Here is a 17,624-nt window from a genome sequence, read left to right on the forward strand (position 1 = left end):
AATGAGCAGCACCCAAGATCATTCAGAAAGGTTTGGGGGAAAAGAGGGGCATAAAATAAGAGAAAGAGAAGAAAAGGACATAGCCACAAATATTAGTTATAGTTATAGGAGAGATTTGGAAGTGGTCATCATTTTAATAGCAATTCTTATTATGATAATAATCTGATATCACAAAAGCGATTTGGGGAGAAAATCACTCACCACTTTTTCCATCTCCTCCCGTTCCCACTGGGATGTCTCTCTCACCATCTCTACTTCCTGCAGGAAAGGTCAGACAGAAGAATGTTATTTTTCCATCCATGTCACTGATGTTCCTACTCTGTGATGCAGAGACCTCACCTTCTGCATGATGTCAATCTCTTCAGGACTCAGGTCTCTGTCTACTGATGAGATGCTCTCCATACTGTTCTTACGAACAATACCAGCTGCAAATGGGTTTGCAATAACACCAGGGGATGCCTGAAAAATCAAATCAATTACAAATAAATATGCAAAATATGTAGTAGTATATACATAATGTTTTATAATGATTTTTGAGCCAGGCCAGAGCAGATCTCTTCTCCTGTAAAAGTGTTTACCTCTATGCCTGTAGCGTTTCTTGGGTCAAAGCCATCACACACAAGCATAACCAAGGAATCACCGGAAGCACGCAAGACCCTCACTGCTTCCGTGTGTGTCATACCCAGCAGACTGTTGTTGCCCACCTCAAGAATACGCATGCCCACCCGCAGTCGGCCGTCTCGTGCAGCGGCACCACTGGAGCTCACCTTTAAGAACAAGTGAGCAACAAATCACTTACATGACTGTAGTGGAGGAAACCAGACCAGTATTTTTGTTGCTATCAGAATTCTGCAGAGTTTAAGTTTTATGGTTACCTTGGAAATGAAGATGCCCTCATCTGTGGGGTCAAAGGGGTTTCCTGCATGGCCTTTAGCTCCACCCCTGATGCTGATGCCTAGCTTTTCTCCAGGCTGCTTGTGAATGACAATCTCCTACAATGACACAGGAATGTTTTAAGGCCGGGATACACCAACCAACGGTTGGCCATTGGGCGGTTTTCGATCGCTGGTCAGCTTAACAATATCAGTGTGTTCTGCACTGTTGACTCTAGTCGGACGGTGTCTTTTTTTGACCGATTCAGCATGTTGAATCGGCGTCAAGCCGTTGGTGAGAGAGAACTCTGATTGACTGTTCAACTTAGCGAATGAGTCAGTGCACGAGAAAAAAAGCAAAAGCAATGAAAGAGAGCAAAGAAGTCAAGACTGTACAGATGGAAGGCTGTTATCATTTTACGCCATCTTACCTGAGCATTCGAATACACAAATATTTTTATAATAACATGAGCCAAAGTGATCAGCATGATTGACATTCAAGAAGGTAAGCAAGCACTGCTTTGTTTACGGTTTGTATGCACTATATTGCCAAATGTATTGGGACACCCCTCCAAATCATTGAATTCAGGGGTTCCAATCACTTACATGGCCACAGGTGTTTAAAATCAAGCACCTAGGCATGCAGACTTCTTCTACAAACATTTGTGAAAGAATGGGTCACTCAGTTAATTCAAGCAGGGTACCGTGATAGGTTGCCACCTGTGCAAAGTCCATTCGTGAAATTTCCTCACTACTATATATTCTACGATCAACTGTTAGTGGTATCATAAAGTGGAAGCAATTAGGAACAACAGCAACTCAGCCACAAAGTGGTAGGCCACGTAAAAAAATCACAGAGCGGGGTCAGCACATGCTGAGGCGCACAGTGCGCAGAAGTCGCCAACTTTCTGGAGTCAATAGCTACAGACTTCCAGACTTCATGTGGCCTTCAGTCTGGGTTTGGCGTAGGGCTGCAACGATTAATCCCGATTAATCGTTTGCAAAATAAAAGTCTGTGTTTACGTAATATATATGTGTGTGTTCTGTGTATAATAATTATGTATATATAAATACACACACATACAGGTATAAAGTTTAGAAATATATGCATGTATTATAAATATATATATTTATATATATTTTATATTACATATAAACATAAATATTTTATATATAAATATAACATTTTTCTTAAATATATACATGAATGTGTGTGTATTTATATATAAATAATTATTATACACAGAACACACACATATATATTACGTAAACACAGACTTTTATTTTGCAAACGCGATTAATCGTTGCAGCCCTAGTTTGGCGGTTGCCAGGAGAACGGTACTTGCCTGACTGCATTGTGCCAAGTGTAAAGTTTGGTGGAGGGGGATTATGGTTTGGGGTTGTTTTTCAGGGGTTGGGCTTGGCCTCTAAGTCTAAGCATACCAGGACATTTTGGACAATTTCATGCTCCCAACTGTTCTAACATGACTGCACACCAGTGCACAAAGCAAGGTCCATAAAGACATGAATGGTCGAGTTTGATGTGGAGGAATTTGACTGGCCTGCACAAGTCCTGACCTCAACCTGATAGAACACCTTTAGGATGAATTAGAGTGGAGACTGCGAGCCAGGCCTTCTCACCAACATCACTGCCTGACCTCACAAATGCACTTCTAGAAGAATGGTCAAAAATTCCCATAAACACACTCCTAAACCTTGTGGAAAGAAGAGTTGAAGCTGTAATAGCTGCAAAGGGTCGGCCAACTCCATATTAAACCCTACGGATTAAGAATGGGATGTCATTAAAAGTTCATGTGCACATAAAGGCAGGCGTCCCAAAACTTTTGGCAATATAGTGCATTTACAGTCCTAGTTTCGGTTTTCCTTTTTGAATGACAAAAACAGACTATTGATACCTGCAGATACAGACAGATATATCCTTACACATAGATGCAGAATGCATATGCTAGTTGACAGTTGCCTTTAGTCCTTTTGGTGTGTTCAAGTGCAACTTTTTGGCCAAGACGCAGTCGACAACACAGTCAGCTTTCGTTGCTGACTTGGTGTGCCCCGTGCTTTAGAGGGTATGTAAGTTTGTTCTGGTCTCATGAGGAGGCAATATGGTGTATTTTCAGAAAAAGACCAAGTCTGACATTTGTTAGATCTGACTGAGCCAAGAGAACTTCACAGATGTGACTAAGAAACCACCTGACACCAGCTGGCCATAATGTAGGTTTAGCTCACATTCTTCAGCTAATAACAAATGTGGTTATACCTGCATGCCGGGGGGCGAGGGATCTCTGCGCACAAGCATTCGGATCTCCTGTTTGTTGGAGAGCAGGGCTCTAACAGCTTCCTGGTGTGTGGCATGTCGCAGGTCGATGGTGTTCACCTCCAAGATACGATCACCCACACGAAGTCCACTCTGAGAGGCCAAGCCATTGGGGATGACCTACCCAGAAACACAATATGGTCAGAAATCAATTAATCTGACAAGCTTCACTGACCAAAATCGCGGCATTAATTTTCGACATTAACACTCTCGAGTCGGTGGTTGCGCCAGCGATACCACCTTGCTTTTTTTCATATCAGTGTGAAAGAGACTCAAAATACTCTGTCAATTTTGGACATACAATTAAGAGTTATACACTACACTAATTCTAATCTGTGAAATGTCTTTTATTTGTGTACACTCAGAGTAAAAATAATACGTTGTGCTTTTTGCTAAATAAAGAAAACTAACATGATGCACGAGCCGCAGTCTCTCTCTCTGAATGAAGTCTATTCTGATAGTCCTCAGAAAATGAACTGTAACTTAGTGAATACTAATGACACAAAAATGATTAATGTCTAGAGAAACGTTGAACTGTCAGGTTTTAAATCATCTAAGTCAAATCAAAAACAAATATTCTCTGTTTATGTAATCTGTATGAAAGGGAGGCATGTCAGACATTGGTGAGTCAGCTCATTATCCACTAATTCAGCCACGCCCACGAAACGTGAGCTCTGTTCACTTTATTTTTAAGTTCTTTATTCTAATCGCGATATAGTGTCTGTGAGTATTAAACCGCAAAAAGACTGTTTAAATATGTATCCTGCAAGTTTTGTGTGTCTCAGTGTGAATTAATGGGACAGATCAACGTGCAGTTTCGTTTACTACACATAACTTAGATTAGTAAATTGCCACGGCTATTCCCAAACTATACTGCTATACTGAGATGAGAGAAATCGATTGAAATACATAATATATAATGAAATAAAATGTGTTAGCAATGTATTAAACTGCACATTCACATTTAGTCTCTATATATAATATATAAAATACCATAGAGGTAATATGAACGTTATATTTTAAAGTATATTAAAATAGAAAAAACATTATTTTAAATTGTAATAATATTTCACAGTATTGCTGTTTTTTTTCTGTATTTTTGATAAAATAAATGCAGGCTTGATGAGCATGAGACTTCTTTCAAAATCATTGTAACAGTAATTTGTCAAATCTTTTGACTGGTACTGTAATTTAAAATATAGGCCTATACAAAATTTTCTTCACATGATGTGCAAAAATACATGCATGCATAAGATCACAAAAATCATGTTTTCTGTTAAGAGTGGACATTATATTAACGTTAATACAATAGCTGATATGATCCTGTTATCAGCATGCTCACAGAGGGTTTTTTCTTTATCTCACAGATTTGAGAATCATAGTGACCAGATATTGGCCCACACTGGACATTCTGAAAGAATATAATGGTGATATCACTGACTGGAATCACGAAAGTTTTTTTTTTCTTTTCTCCAGTGCAAAGAAACACCAGTTAAGTGATGTTCACTTATATCTTTGAACAGGATTTATTTCCAGGTAAATCTGTATACTCAAAATGTGCCCTCATTTATTCAAAATGTGTCTCATTTATATTGTTAACTATATTCTGAATAAACTACAAAAAAACAAAAACAAAAAAGCTTTGTACTTTGATTTTTTTAGCTTCCTGTCACATAACCTACCTGATTGAAAGGGCTTATTATGCGGGTCATTATGTGGGTCTTCTCAGGTGTGAATCACAGCATTATTCATGAAGACTGTCTTTCTTGACAAAAAGTATCTTACAAAATTTAAATTAATATATTGTTTTATTTGAACGAGTAGGCAGGCATTCTGGTCTACAACCTCCAATACCCAGAAGTCTTGTGAACACATATTTAGTATTTGTTTTGTCGCCGTATTTCAGTGACTTAAGTTTTTTGTTTTTTTCAATAACCACGCATAAACGTTATTCTCTCAAAAATACAAAGAAGGCATCATACTAGATACTTGTTAATAATCATTAAGAAGTTTAATTTACCTTGGAGATGAACACCCCTGGCTCATTAATTCCAAACGGGTGGCTGGCATGGTCACTACCCCCTACAATGCTCAAACCCAGGGGACCACCCGCTTTGATCAGCGTCACTTCCTGTCCAGAGAGAAAATTCCGATGCATTAAAAAGGAGTCAAGTTTTATGTATCGAGTTTAAAAAGTTAAGCTTACAGTAGGTCTGATGAATGCAGTGATAAGTAATTTTTGAGATTAATTAATAATAAGATACTGTTCAAAAGTTTGGGGTTGGGAAGATCTTTTTTTTTTTGTTAATGAAAGATGTCTCTTATGTTCACCAAGTCTGCATTTATTTGACCAAAATACAATAAAACACAACAATGTTGTGAAATATTACAATTTGAAATCATTGTTTTGTATTTTGATATATTTTAAAATGTAAATTCATTATACAAAACATTATACAAGGTCTTTACTTTTGATCAAAATTAATGCATACTTGCTGAATAAAAGTATTAATTTCTTTCAAAAAGAAAAAAGAGAAAAATATTACTGGCCCCAAACTTTTGAATAGCAGTGTAAATATTTTAGCGTAAATAACTGAATGTTCAGTTATTTGTGGAGACGCATCTTCTAGGCAATTCTACACAACTACACAACTTCAAAACATCAAGGGAACATCAATAAAATGCAAAAGCAATAGAGTACATTTCAATAGGCCAAATCACAATCCTAACATAATAAATCCAGTATGCAATGTTCATACCGTGCACCATTTTCTCTGTTGAACGAGGCATTAAAACAGCAAAATGAAGCTGTTATGAGATTAAACTACAGCAAGCAGCATTTATCAACACAAACATTCCCTTCAGACTCACTGTCACACTTTTAGTTAGAGTTCGCACCTCAATAGGGTATTCATCTTCCATGGGACAGTTGAGATGGTTTCCAAGGTGCTCGTCTCCTTCCTCTTGCTCAGGTGAGTCAGATGGCTCTGGAGGAGGGGGTGAATGAGGTCGCGTTCGTGGGGAGGCGCCCCCTGCACTGGCCTGGTCCCGATCGACCAGGAGGGTGATGGTGGGGGAGGTGCCAGTAAGCAGCGCTACTGCCTGGTCATGCCTGGCCTCTGTCATGTCTACACCATTGATCTGGAGTGACAGCCAAACACCAGAGGGTCAGAGAGGGCCAATATGCCCAAAATGAGTGGAAGAAAGCCTCTCATGCTGAGCTTGTGATGTCTTACTGGTTCTTTAAGTGCTGTATGTAGGATTTTAGAAGAACGTTAAAGAGTTTCCAGGTGTTAGTTGGGGGAAAAATGTTCCTGAACTGGACTGACCTGGATCATGTGAAAGCCCTCTCTCATGCATTCAGAGGCTTAAAGGGAAAGTGATTTCCACTTCACTTACAGAATTGGTTTTAAAAACCTGGGTTCTCAGTGAAAAATCATGCATCAAACCAAACTGAGACACATCTGATGAGGGAAGTGAAAAGAGAAGGGGATGTGCAATGGGAGAAAGAGGAAGTGCTGGAGATGCTTTAGGTAGCAAGATCACGTAGTGTGTTAGAGCACGTGCAAAAAAAAGCAGCCTTATGAAAATGGTCTCCAAATGCTACTACAGTTTGTCATATATAAAGGTATTCCAGATAAATCTCATATACTTTGATTAGAGGACCTTTCACTCACAAAAAGTGAGTTTAGTCCGAGAGGAGTTATAATTACAATTGTAAATAAGTGTGGTAACATGCACTTTAAAACGTTGAATACATCTGGACAAAAGTATTTCATCTGTTTAACATGTCATGTAAACACTTTAGTCTGACTGAAATAGTACCAGACTTGTTTTGGGGAAGCCAGACTAACAGATCTGGATAATGATTGTAGCTTGGCTTTGCCCAGCATCTTAACATGCTTATCAAACTACAACTTGCATTGGGATTGTGCAGTTGCTCCATAAGATAGAGGTGATGCACAACCTGTATTTAATCTTTCAAATATTTGATTATGCAATGTACAAGTACAATGTAGCCTGACTACATAAAAACCTGCTCTTAACTCGATTATAACTATGCATGTACAAGTACTTAGTCAATCATCATATTAGAGAATTACTTATTTTTATTCAAGTCTTTAAATCCTGCCCTATAATCACGATCTGGGTCATATCTTGACACATGGTATGTTGTGTTGGAGCTGCGGTTTAAAGTCGCTTTGTTCACCATTTTCACATAAACTACATAACATTAGAGATTCTCTCGACAAAAAAAAAAAAGCCAAGGCATGTGGCCTAATCTGTCCTGCTTCATGTGAGGAAAAGCTATTTTTGATTTCTGGTTACATTGTTTATAAGTAAGAAGTTCCACCATGGTGACATACAGAGGTCAGCACTGACCATTCAGTACCGGCGCTTACCACAGGGTGACAGAAAGGCAGCTGCTATGGTAACGCATGCAGTTACCATGACAGCAGGCCCACAGAACAAGTCAAAAACCTCCCATCACCACACCCGACACCAAGCAGGCAAGAAGTATGTTAGTGAAAACCCATGCAAGGACAGAGGGAGAAGCAGCAAAATCTCGAAATAAAGAGAGGGCTCAAGGGAGACAAAACATTTGGGATTATAATTGTCATAATGCTGAGTAGTAATACAAGCAAGGTTACTAAAATTACACAGTGACATAATTTCATGGTGTGAAGCAGAAAAGTTATGGCGTACAGCAAAGTAAAACACCAGAAGAACGCTCAGTTGCACTCTGCTACAACTAACTCTGACTAACTGACCCCGCAGTGAGCTGAACTTTATTCATGATACCCAGGATCAAAAAAATCTATTATTAAAAGGTATAGTAAAACACACAAAAAAGGAACTTTGTAAGTGTTCACACTATAATTTTCCATACAGTGAAAGAGAATGGTGACTCATAAGCTCAGAAAAATAAGCATAAAAGTACCATAAAATATAGTCCATATAATTTGTTTGCTTTATTCCAAAACCATACAATAGATTTGTGTGAACAACAGATCCAAATTAAGTCATATTATAGTCTTTTCTCACACAAAGCTATCACATGGTTTCAGAGGACTTCAAAATACAGAAAGACTTGTATAGATCACTTTCATGGTGCTTGTTTGTCATTTTTGGAGCTTGACAGACAATGGTAACGATTCACTTTTGAATGGAAAACAACAGCCTCAAAAATGTGCTAAATGTCTCTTTTTGTTTTCTAAGGAACAAATTCAGACAAATGTAAGTTTTTATATTACATGAAGGTGAGTAAATTGTGACATTTATTTTGAGTGAACTACTCTTTTAACTGAAAAATAAAATAAGTTGATAAACTACACTAACTAGAGAGAGAGAGGGGGGGGGGGGGGGGGATGGATGGACTCACTGATATGACCCTGTCTCCCACGTGCAGGACGTTGTCTCTATGAGCAGCTCCTCCTTCAGCAATACGAGAGATGAAGATTCCCTGAGGAAAAAAGCAGGAGAACAGTCAAGTCAACAGTAATATCAACTCAAGATTTTTTAAATGTTTTTCTAGATTCTTTGATGAATAGAAAGTTCAAAAGAACAGCATTTATTTAAAATAGAAATATTTTGCAACATTAGAAATGTCTTTACTGTTACTTTTGATCAATATAATGCATCCATGCTGAATAATTTTCATTTCTTTAACGGTAGTGTATGGAAACATCCAAATTCTCACAAAGTAATGAAAATGAGCTATAAATGAACCTATTTATTGAGGCAGAGCAGTGAATTTACTGTTTGTACATTCACAAAAAATTAAAACAGGCCATAGTCTAGAAGTAACAGTGCTAACATCACTTGCAGGGCTATACTGCAGCTAGTGACTTAGTTCAGCTCTCCTGTACAGCTGTTAAGAGCTAGTCAGTGTGCTGCAATGCCACATACCTCTAAAGCAGAAAATATCCTGCTGACCTTAGCTTAAAATTACCTGCCTTGTTTTTAACAGCCGATTATATAGTCAAGGAAAGGTTTATTTAAAACTCTAAAAATGTAATTTAGACTACGCAGTATTCAAATAACTATTTATGACCTTCAAGGCCACTTGATTCTTCAAAGACAACTAATAAGTAAACTGATACACCGCCTTTGTCAGCACTTTCACAGTATGTTCTCTAGAAGTGTGATCAGAACACTGCATGCCGAAAACTCAAAGTAGCAAACAGACAAGATGGTGACATATACTTGTTAGTAAAAGAGAGCGCAAATGTCAAGCAGAAGGACAAAAACAGGACTTACAATTACTCAGCCTAGAGTGTGTGCATGTGCTAATGTGTGACTGTCTCCTTCGTGAAAGTGGTGCAAAAATGAGGCCGTGTGTCAGAAAGATCGAGGGTGGTATGATGTGTGTCTGCAGCGGAGATCCAAAAATACTTCATCCCCTGCCATCCTCTAATCTATCAGCCCTATCGGGTGTCAGTCCCTGCAATTCTAATCATTGCAGCCTCAGTCAGCCTTCCTAGAGGTGATGAACACTATACAGAGGCTTATGCAGTCCATACATTTCTGTTAAATATGTAAAACATACGGACAGAGCGGAAGACCTGCCATACGGTCCGTAAACAAACACTGAGATAAAACAACCTGACACCAATGCAATGATCACACCATAAAATATTTACTACAAGGCAAGTCACAAGTGTATCTGGAACAGGGTCTTGTTTTTACCGTGTCTCCTACTCGGTACGGGGTTGACCCTTTCCCACCAGCAATGCTGAAACCTAAACCTTTATCGTTGCGGATCAGACAAGTGGCTAGTCGCTGTGAAGGTCCAGTGCTAACAGCAGGTGAGGCAGGGTCCAGGAGGAAAGGCAGCCCACTGGACCGTCTCTCCCGGGGGAAATAATCATCCTCTGGTCGCAACGGCGTGGTGGTGATGGCGTTCTCTGGTTCCACCATGTGTTCCCGCAGAACGGTCATAGACACGGCTGCCCCCGAGTTACGCAAGGCCTCGACAGCTGTGTGATGCTCCGCTCCGTGCAGGTCCACTCCGTTCACCTGAGACCAGATGAATACAAATATGGAGGTCTTAAAGCAGCACGAATGACTGGTTTTGTATGGGGCGACTCAAAGGAGAAAATCATAACAGATGTTCACCTCAAGAAGTTTGTCTCCCACTTTGACCCCAGCACGAGCTGCAGGGCCTTCTTCTGACACTCTAGAAATGAAAATACCCTGAAAAGGATATGTGCAGTACATTAAAACAAGCTGACAACGCACTCACTGAAATTAATCTATTGCATGAAAGCCCATTAAAAATGTACCTCATCATCGCCCTTATAGGGCGTAGATCCTTTACCCCCTGCTATGCTGATGCCTAACCCACCAGTCTGCCTCAGGATGGACAGGGTCAGCTACAGATGAAGTAGAAAGATCAGAAATGTACAGAAAAGTGCAAAGAACAAAAACCTACAAAATGCATCTCACAAGACATTTGCTATAGTATGCATGAGTTGACTCACAGAGTATAAAAAACCCAACAAAAACAAAACATGAAGCGTTCATGCAGTGCATGCTTGTTTAGAGAGGAAATCTCTCTAATGTGTGAATAAGAGTGCATCCATGTTCAGACAGATCAAATATATTGTCCCAACAAGCAGCCTTCTTTCCTTGATTTCTTTCACATTGCATTCTTTACATACAATAACAATTGAGTTCAAGGAACAAGTTCAAGGATCATTGAACAATCTATTCAAATTCATATATACTTTTAACAAACAATTTAAAAAACAAATCAGAAGCACAGAAACTCTTTTAATAAGAGAAATATCAAGCTTAATTAGTTTGACTTTTTTGATTTATTTAATTAATAAATTTGAAGACAATATGCATTCTAAAATTGGCTCAAAATATCAAACTTATTTGATATCCTCCAACTAGTTGGCGTTATGGTCTGAAGCTTAAAAACTGGAGTCTGTGACCATCATACACATTGACTATGTGATTTTCTGTGAAATATGTCAGTTCAAATCTGCAGACTGGATGACTTTAGGCAACCAGAATCGACTCGTTCAGACTGTAAATTGAGGCAAAAATATTGGGATGTAATGTCATGTATTCCAGCCTTTACTCAAATTGCACAGTTTGCAAAAATATATATATATTGATATATTTTATATAGAATGTTTGTTTACATTCACATCTTTTGTTTACTAAGCTGACAACCTGAAAGTCATGCAAGTCTGCTTAAGCTTGATTGTGCATGTAAAGTAATAAATGATTATTAAGAAGACAATTTTGAAATGTTGACTAATGTTGAAAACAGCTGTGCTGCCTAATATTTTTGTGGATAAATTTTTTCCAGGATTCTTTGATGAATAGGAAGTTCAAAAGAACAGCATATATTTGAAAGACAAATTTTTTGTAACATTATAAATGTCTTTACCGTCACTTTTAATCAATTTAATGCATCCTTGTGGAAAATAATACCTTTCTTTTAAATAATAATAATAATAATAAAAATCATACTGACTCCAAACCTTTGAACGGTAGTGTATATAAAATTAATAACATAATCAAGGAGAGGAGGCCAATGTTGCTGGAACAGGGCACTAAGGATCTGTTTGACTATATATAAAACACATGCTCAGGTTTAAACATCACCTCTCTCAAAACTTGTATTGATTCAAGTTTTGTAGATTAATGGTAAAATGATGGCTCCACATCTAGTTCAAGTCTAATTGTCATTGAACAACTTACTGGCAAAGATTCATGGCCTAAAAAAGAAGGCTGAAGCCAATTCAATTTATAGTTATTTGTCCTTTTTTGATAATGTCATGATATAACAGGAACATGAAAAACCAATATCAATAGTAAAATTGATGACAATTTAATCAAAAAACGACTTTATATTGACTGATTAAGTGAGGATACACGTCACCAAACAGTCACACCGTGAATTACCCAATGGTCACAAAATGAATGTGAGGGGTGGTGAGATGTTTTGTGTGATGGACTAGATGTGGTTGATTCTACAGCAGCAGCCATGCAAAGTGGGCATAGTGAGTGTGTAGATTGGGAAAAAAACTGAAGTGAAGAAGACAGAATGATGTTCTTGTTCAATGAAATCATGTGAAACCACGTGTTCGACTAGTATAAATAAAATGCTCAACTTCAGTGCAAAGTAATCATCTTATTTGGTCTAGTGTTATGGCTGATGGTCACTTAACACCATCTTCCAGTGGCACAATTACTTTTTAAAAATGTAAGTACTATTCATTGTCCACATAACTGTCCTAAATCCCAGAGAGGGTATCAAGGATTTTATGATGAAATTCAATATCAGCATAACGTAAAATGGGATCTTCATAGTATTCACATCTTTTTATATAGCACTGTGAAAAAAAAACAAAAAACGATAATTTGTCTGCTTTGTTTTTGAAGAATAAGCAAATCTCACACCATCTGTTTCATATTTAGGGGCTTCCATAACATCAATCGTACATATATTTTGATATAGCAAGTAACAAATGTAAATTATTTCATTATAGAACTGTAAACAACTACTTTTGTGGGTCTTGTTCATTTAAAATCAGACAAGACAGAGACACTCATAATATGATGCTGCAAAAGTAAATAAATCAATAAATGTTTCCACTAGCTCATGTATGCTCTTTGCTCCTTGGTGGCAGAGCCTGACAGAAGGGTTGGCGGTGGAAAAGAGGGAAGAAAAACAAGAAAATGACAGAAAAACAGAAGCAGGCAGACAATAATGGAACCTAGTTTGGAGGGGAAAAATTTTTCCATGGAAGGGAAAAATATTTCTTGAAAGTTTAAGGCCAATTCTTAAGATAAAAAATCCATATAACGGTTTTCGATTACCACAGAAAATGGCTTTGTTTGTCTATAGACTCACACAGTATTCCATTATTTCTGTTTGTTATTACAAACTAAAGAACAAGGCCAAATTATTTACTGTGGTAAATGACAGAATGGCACAGATACAGTTGACAGAGCTTGTAAATGCACTCAACCTAGAACATTTCTTTACTATCTTCAGCTAACAGAAGCACCATGACAATGTTTTCTTCTCCAATCACTAAGATCCATTACAGTGGTGATAAGTTAGTGTTAGTTAGCATTTCCCTAGCCATCAGGTTTGGATTAATGAAAGAATTTTATGGTGGTTCCCTGAACTGCAGGTGAATGACGAGTGAATTAATGAATAATTGAGAGAGAGAGAGAGAGAGAGAGAGAGAGAGAGAGAGAGAAAATAAGGAAGAGAGCGGGAGTTTGGGCGGAAAGAGAGTAGGTACAGACCTCTTCCTCCTCAATTCGAGCAGGCTCAATCAGCAGATTATTGACTTGATCAAATGACACCCCCTGTTAGGACAGGAACCAGCGAGAGGGCATGCAGATTAGTCAGGCCAAAAAAAGAAAAATAAAACAAAAAAAAACAAACAAATAAAAAACAAAACAAAACAGAAGCTGTATGACTGGAAATTGAAATAAAACAAACAAACATTCACACAGCTGACTGAATGACACACACACCACCAAACACACACACCTAGGCAGGGCAGCACACACCCACAAGAAAGACAGGGCGCTTCCAAACCACCACATATATATACACAGCAAACAACACTGACCTACACGCTTAATGAGCTGTCTCAGTTAGGAGAAATCATCGTATTATAAATGACAACAGAAGAGCCATTAATGATTATAGAGGTACATCTGCTAAATTCACTTTAATTGGCTGTAAATTTTCAAAAATGGAAAACAGGGTTTGTAATGCCAATTAACTACATGATTTTACAATTTTTATACATTAAGATTTTGATAAACCTTTCTTGAACTGCTGCTTTAAAAGCATATCACAGTTCCCAGTTATTAGACTGTATTTGGCAAGAAGATTCAGCTCATGAAATGCACAGCTAATATCTACTTGCTATGCAAAAAAGCTTAATATTGCAATTAAAAAAAGACCATTACAGCCATATCACACTTTACAAAGCAAGTCTAAAATGTTTAGCAGGAAATTTAAAAAAAAGACTTGACAGGGAAAACTAAAAGCCCACCGTTTGGGTGAAGCAACCAGATTTACAGGTTGTCAGTATCAACCCCTGACAAATCATTAGTGAGTCAGTGCTATGAAACACAGATTTAAAGCAATTACCCGGATCCACATAAATGTCAATATTCACAAAGGAGAAGCAAACTACATTTTTTCAAACTGAAAACATGCACAGACGAGCCCTGTGCAAGCATTCCTTAGCCACTCAGCCATCCAGTCTTGGAGACCACACACACACACACGCACATTCTCTCTCTGAGTTCTTGACCCCGGTCAGAATATTTTGAACCAGATATATACAGAACTTGGTTTCAAGCTTTGAATATGTATTTGGACCAATGGGACCAATGGGAGTCTGCATAATTCTACATGACACCTATATAATAATAAATAATGGATTATTCCATTGAAGTGAAGCTCAGGTATAATTTAAAATAATCAGCACACAGAGAATTGTGGAAGGGTGGGCAAAGAAGGCAGTGTGCACTGATTCCCCCAGGCAGCAGAGACAGCAAATGATGATGAGAAGCAAAAGCAGTGCTCAATGGAGCGGAGTCAAGCTGTGGAGGAGGAGCTAAACATAGACAAAGGGTAGGGCAAAACAAGGAGAAGCTTTTTCATTTGAAGTTTCGTCCTTTCAATCAGATCAGGGGCAGAGGTCATCAAAACACATAAAACAAGCATTTATAATTCAGGCAAAACATATTCTTGTCATACTTTTTGCATGCTGCCAATGTTCATTCCAATGACATGATGACTATGATACAGATAAAATGGATGACATGAAAAAAATATATATAGAGCGGGGTACAAAAACATAGGACTACAAATGAAAATCTAGACTTTTGTGCTATCATTAAAGTAAAATGAGCACAAACCAAAGACAATGTCTTTGAAATGTTATGTAATTTTTTATGTTAAATGTTAAATAATTTTTCAACGTATCGTGCAAAAGGTTTGAGGAGTAATAGCTGCAGAAAATTCAACTTTGCCATCACAGGAATAAATTGGTTTAAAATAGAAATTTTAAACTGTAATAATGTTTTATAATGTTACCGTTTACTGTATTTACAGCCTGTGATCATAAAATACTTCTTTCAAAAACATTACAAAATCTTAAAGTTTTGAACGGTAATGTAACTTAAATTGTTCTGCTGTTCATATAATTTGAAATTAAATAAATTGTATTAAATTAGAAAAATGTAAAACAGATTTTTAGAACTGTATTTTTGTACATCTCGGGCTGAAACAATTCTGCCTCTGCACTGAGATGTTGTGAGCATGTGAATATTAAACACCTCAACTGCATAAACCCTAAGACAATATAAATTGATTTCATAAGCAACCCGTCTATACACTTTCAATGAGGTAACCAAGATTTCCCCACCAACCCCTCAAGAATTGAGCCCTTCTTACCTTCACTGGCTGCAGGGATGAGTTCATCTGACTCAGCCTACTGTCTTCTAACTCAGCAGTTTCTAGTCTGTGCTGGAATGGAGTATTGACTATTACTCCTCCCTCTTCCTCTTCGTCTTCCTCCTCCTCCTCCTCCTCCACATCACCATCCCTTTCGTCCTCAGGGGTGTGAGCAGTAGGTGACAGGCCGTCATGACTGTAGCCTTGCAGCAGGGCGGCGACAGTCTCGGGTTTGGGCAGCTTGGTGATCTTGAAGTGCTTTTTGTAGTGTGGTGTGTCTTTACGTATGAGCCGCTGTTTCTCGGCAGGAAAAGGGGGCGTTCGGGAGTCCTCATCGCTCCTTTCAGCGTCTTCATCATCTTCTTCATTCTCATCTTCCTCATCATCACCGCCACGGATGATGGGCTCTTCGGCAAAGTGCACAGTAGGCTGCGAATGGAAAAACTGTTCTGTGAAAATGCTTTTCTAACTTACCAATGTAGTGACAGGATTATAATTACTTACTATCAAAAAAACAAAACAAAAAATCTTTTACAGAAGAAATTAACGTATTCACACAAACTTAAATGTAATCAATACAGTAGTTTGCTCCTGAACAACAGAGTTCATAGTTATATGCAGGATGTATTGAACATACTTAGACATTTGCATACATGAACAATAATGATGCACTGCAGCTCACCTCAGAATACTCCACCTCCATCTCATCTAGCTCCTCCTCCTCTTGACCCTGTCCATTATTAAGTTCCATCCCTGTACTGTTTATACCCCGCTTCTCGTCATGAGAAGTGGCCGAGGCGGTGCTACTGGAAGCCTGAGAATCATGACTTTGATTGGACAGCCCACTCAACCGCTTCTCCTGTGGAAAACAATCATATCAATAGTAATAACTGGACAGTTTGTATCTAATATTTAAATAATAATTATTAAACAGTTTGTATGTAATAGAAAATTCAAAAGTATTTAAATAATACATTTAAATCACAGTATTTTTTCATGTCTGTCATGATTCCCTAATTGATTATTACCCGGGAAAAAAAAAAGTGTAAGACATAAGGGAAGAGAAACAAGAGATTCTATATGTGTGTGACGTTAATGGCATTATATAAGTCGAGACTCATCTCTGTTGATATTCCGGAAAATATGGTATATTGTCAGTGCGCTATAATTGGTTCTATGCATTTATTTCCACTCAAAGTGATGGAAACTGATAAAAGCACCTTTGAACCCCTAATAAAATAAAGTAAAATTAAATTAAATAATTGTGTCTTTGTTTGCTTTTACCTGAGAGTCCGGGGACTCCAGATCCTCATCTGGTTTGGCTGTATATGCCTCATTTCTTCTGGCTTCAATGACATTCTTCATCACCTTTAACTCACTAGGATGTGGTGTGGCTCTCCTCTGAAGACCCTGCTGGTTCACATTTACATCAAGAATATTAGCACAGGCACACAATTTCATGTAAACAGTGGTTCAGAAATTATAAACATCTTGTACGCATTTTCACGCTCACCCTCCTCTCTGCCGCAGTCTCCTCATCTTCCTCTTCGTGTTTGGAGTCATCCCGGAACTGAATGACTGATACCCTGTTCAAATTAGTGTCTGTGGGCCAGGTTTCATCAGCGCTCCTGTCCAACAGATTCTCTGCAAAGTATGTTACAAAATATTATAATATGATGTGTGTCATGGACTCCCTATGGATGTAGTCTCAGTTTCAGACAGCATGGCCATGGACTACCCACAGTCCTTTTTACTGATATTCTATGCACCTTTTCAAACAAGTACTTCTTGCTCTAATCTGATTGGTTGCATTTAAAAATGTCTGGAACCTGACAGGTATTCAAGCTATGAAATAATCTGTATTTATTATCAGAGAACAAATCTGTGTAACTGATCTTCGAGACTACCACACCATTATTAAAATTAATTTTTCAGTCAAATAGTCTGTTCCTGAGCGGTTCTT

The 17,624-nt window shown here is 38.0% G+C and overlaps 1 protein-coding gene across 14 annotated transcripts in view; it reads right to left on the reverse strand.

Moving 5' to 3' along the window:
* Window positions 1-17,624, reverse strand: part of scrib (scribble planar cell polarity protein) — a 97,900-nt gene that overhangs the window by 27,903 nt on the left and 52,373 nt on the right. For 10 of the 14 annotated variants that reach the window (XM_067402129.1, XM_067402125.1, XM_067402135.1 and 7 more), the window contains exons 12-27: window positions 17,175-17,305; window positions 16,946-17,074; window positions 16,344-16,520; window positions 15,662-16,090; window positions 13,486-13,548; window positions 10,491-10,580; window positions 10,324-10,401; window positions 9,895-10,224; window positions 8,588-8,668; window positions 6,103-6,345; window positions 5,225-5,335; window positions 3,148-3,324; window positions 876-992; window positions 579-767; window positions 340-459; window positions 202-258 (exon numbers count right to left, since the gene is read on the reverse strand). In XM_067402129.1, the coding sequence (XP_067258230.1) occupies window positions 202-258; window positions 340-459; window positions 579-767; window positions 876-992; window positions 3,148-3,324; window positions 5,225-5,335; window positions 6,103-6,345; window positions 8,588-8,668; window positions 9,895-10,224; window positions 10,324-10,401; window positions 10,491-10,580; window positions 13,486-13,548; window positions 15,662-16,090; window positions 16,344-16,520; window positions 16,946-17,074; window positions 17,175-17,305 (2,522 nt within the window). The remainder of the gene's footprint in view (window positions 1-201; window positions 259-339; window positions 460-578; window positions 768-875; window positions 993-3,147; window positions 3,325-5,224; window positions 5,336-6,102; window positions 6,346-8,587; window positions 8,669-9,894; window positions 10,225-10,323; window positions 10,402-10,490; window positions 10,581-13,485; window positions 13,549-15,661; window positions 16,091-16,343; window positions 16,521-16,945; window positions 17,075-17,174; window positions 17,306-17,624) is intronic. The other 4 variants (XM_067402136.1, XM_067402124.1, XM_067402126.1 and 1 more) reach the window with 3 other exon arrangements.

Source organism: Chanodichthys erythropterus, chromosome 11 (assembly GCF_024489055.1).
Source record: "Chanodichthys erythropterus isolate Z2021 chromosome 11, ASM2448905v1, whole genome shotgun sequence".
Classification (NCBI taxonomy): Eukaryota; Metazoa; Chordata; class Actinopteri; order Cypriniformes; family Xenocyprididae; genus Chanodichthys; species Chanodichthys erythropterus.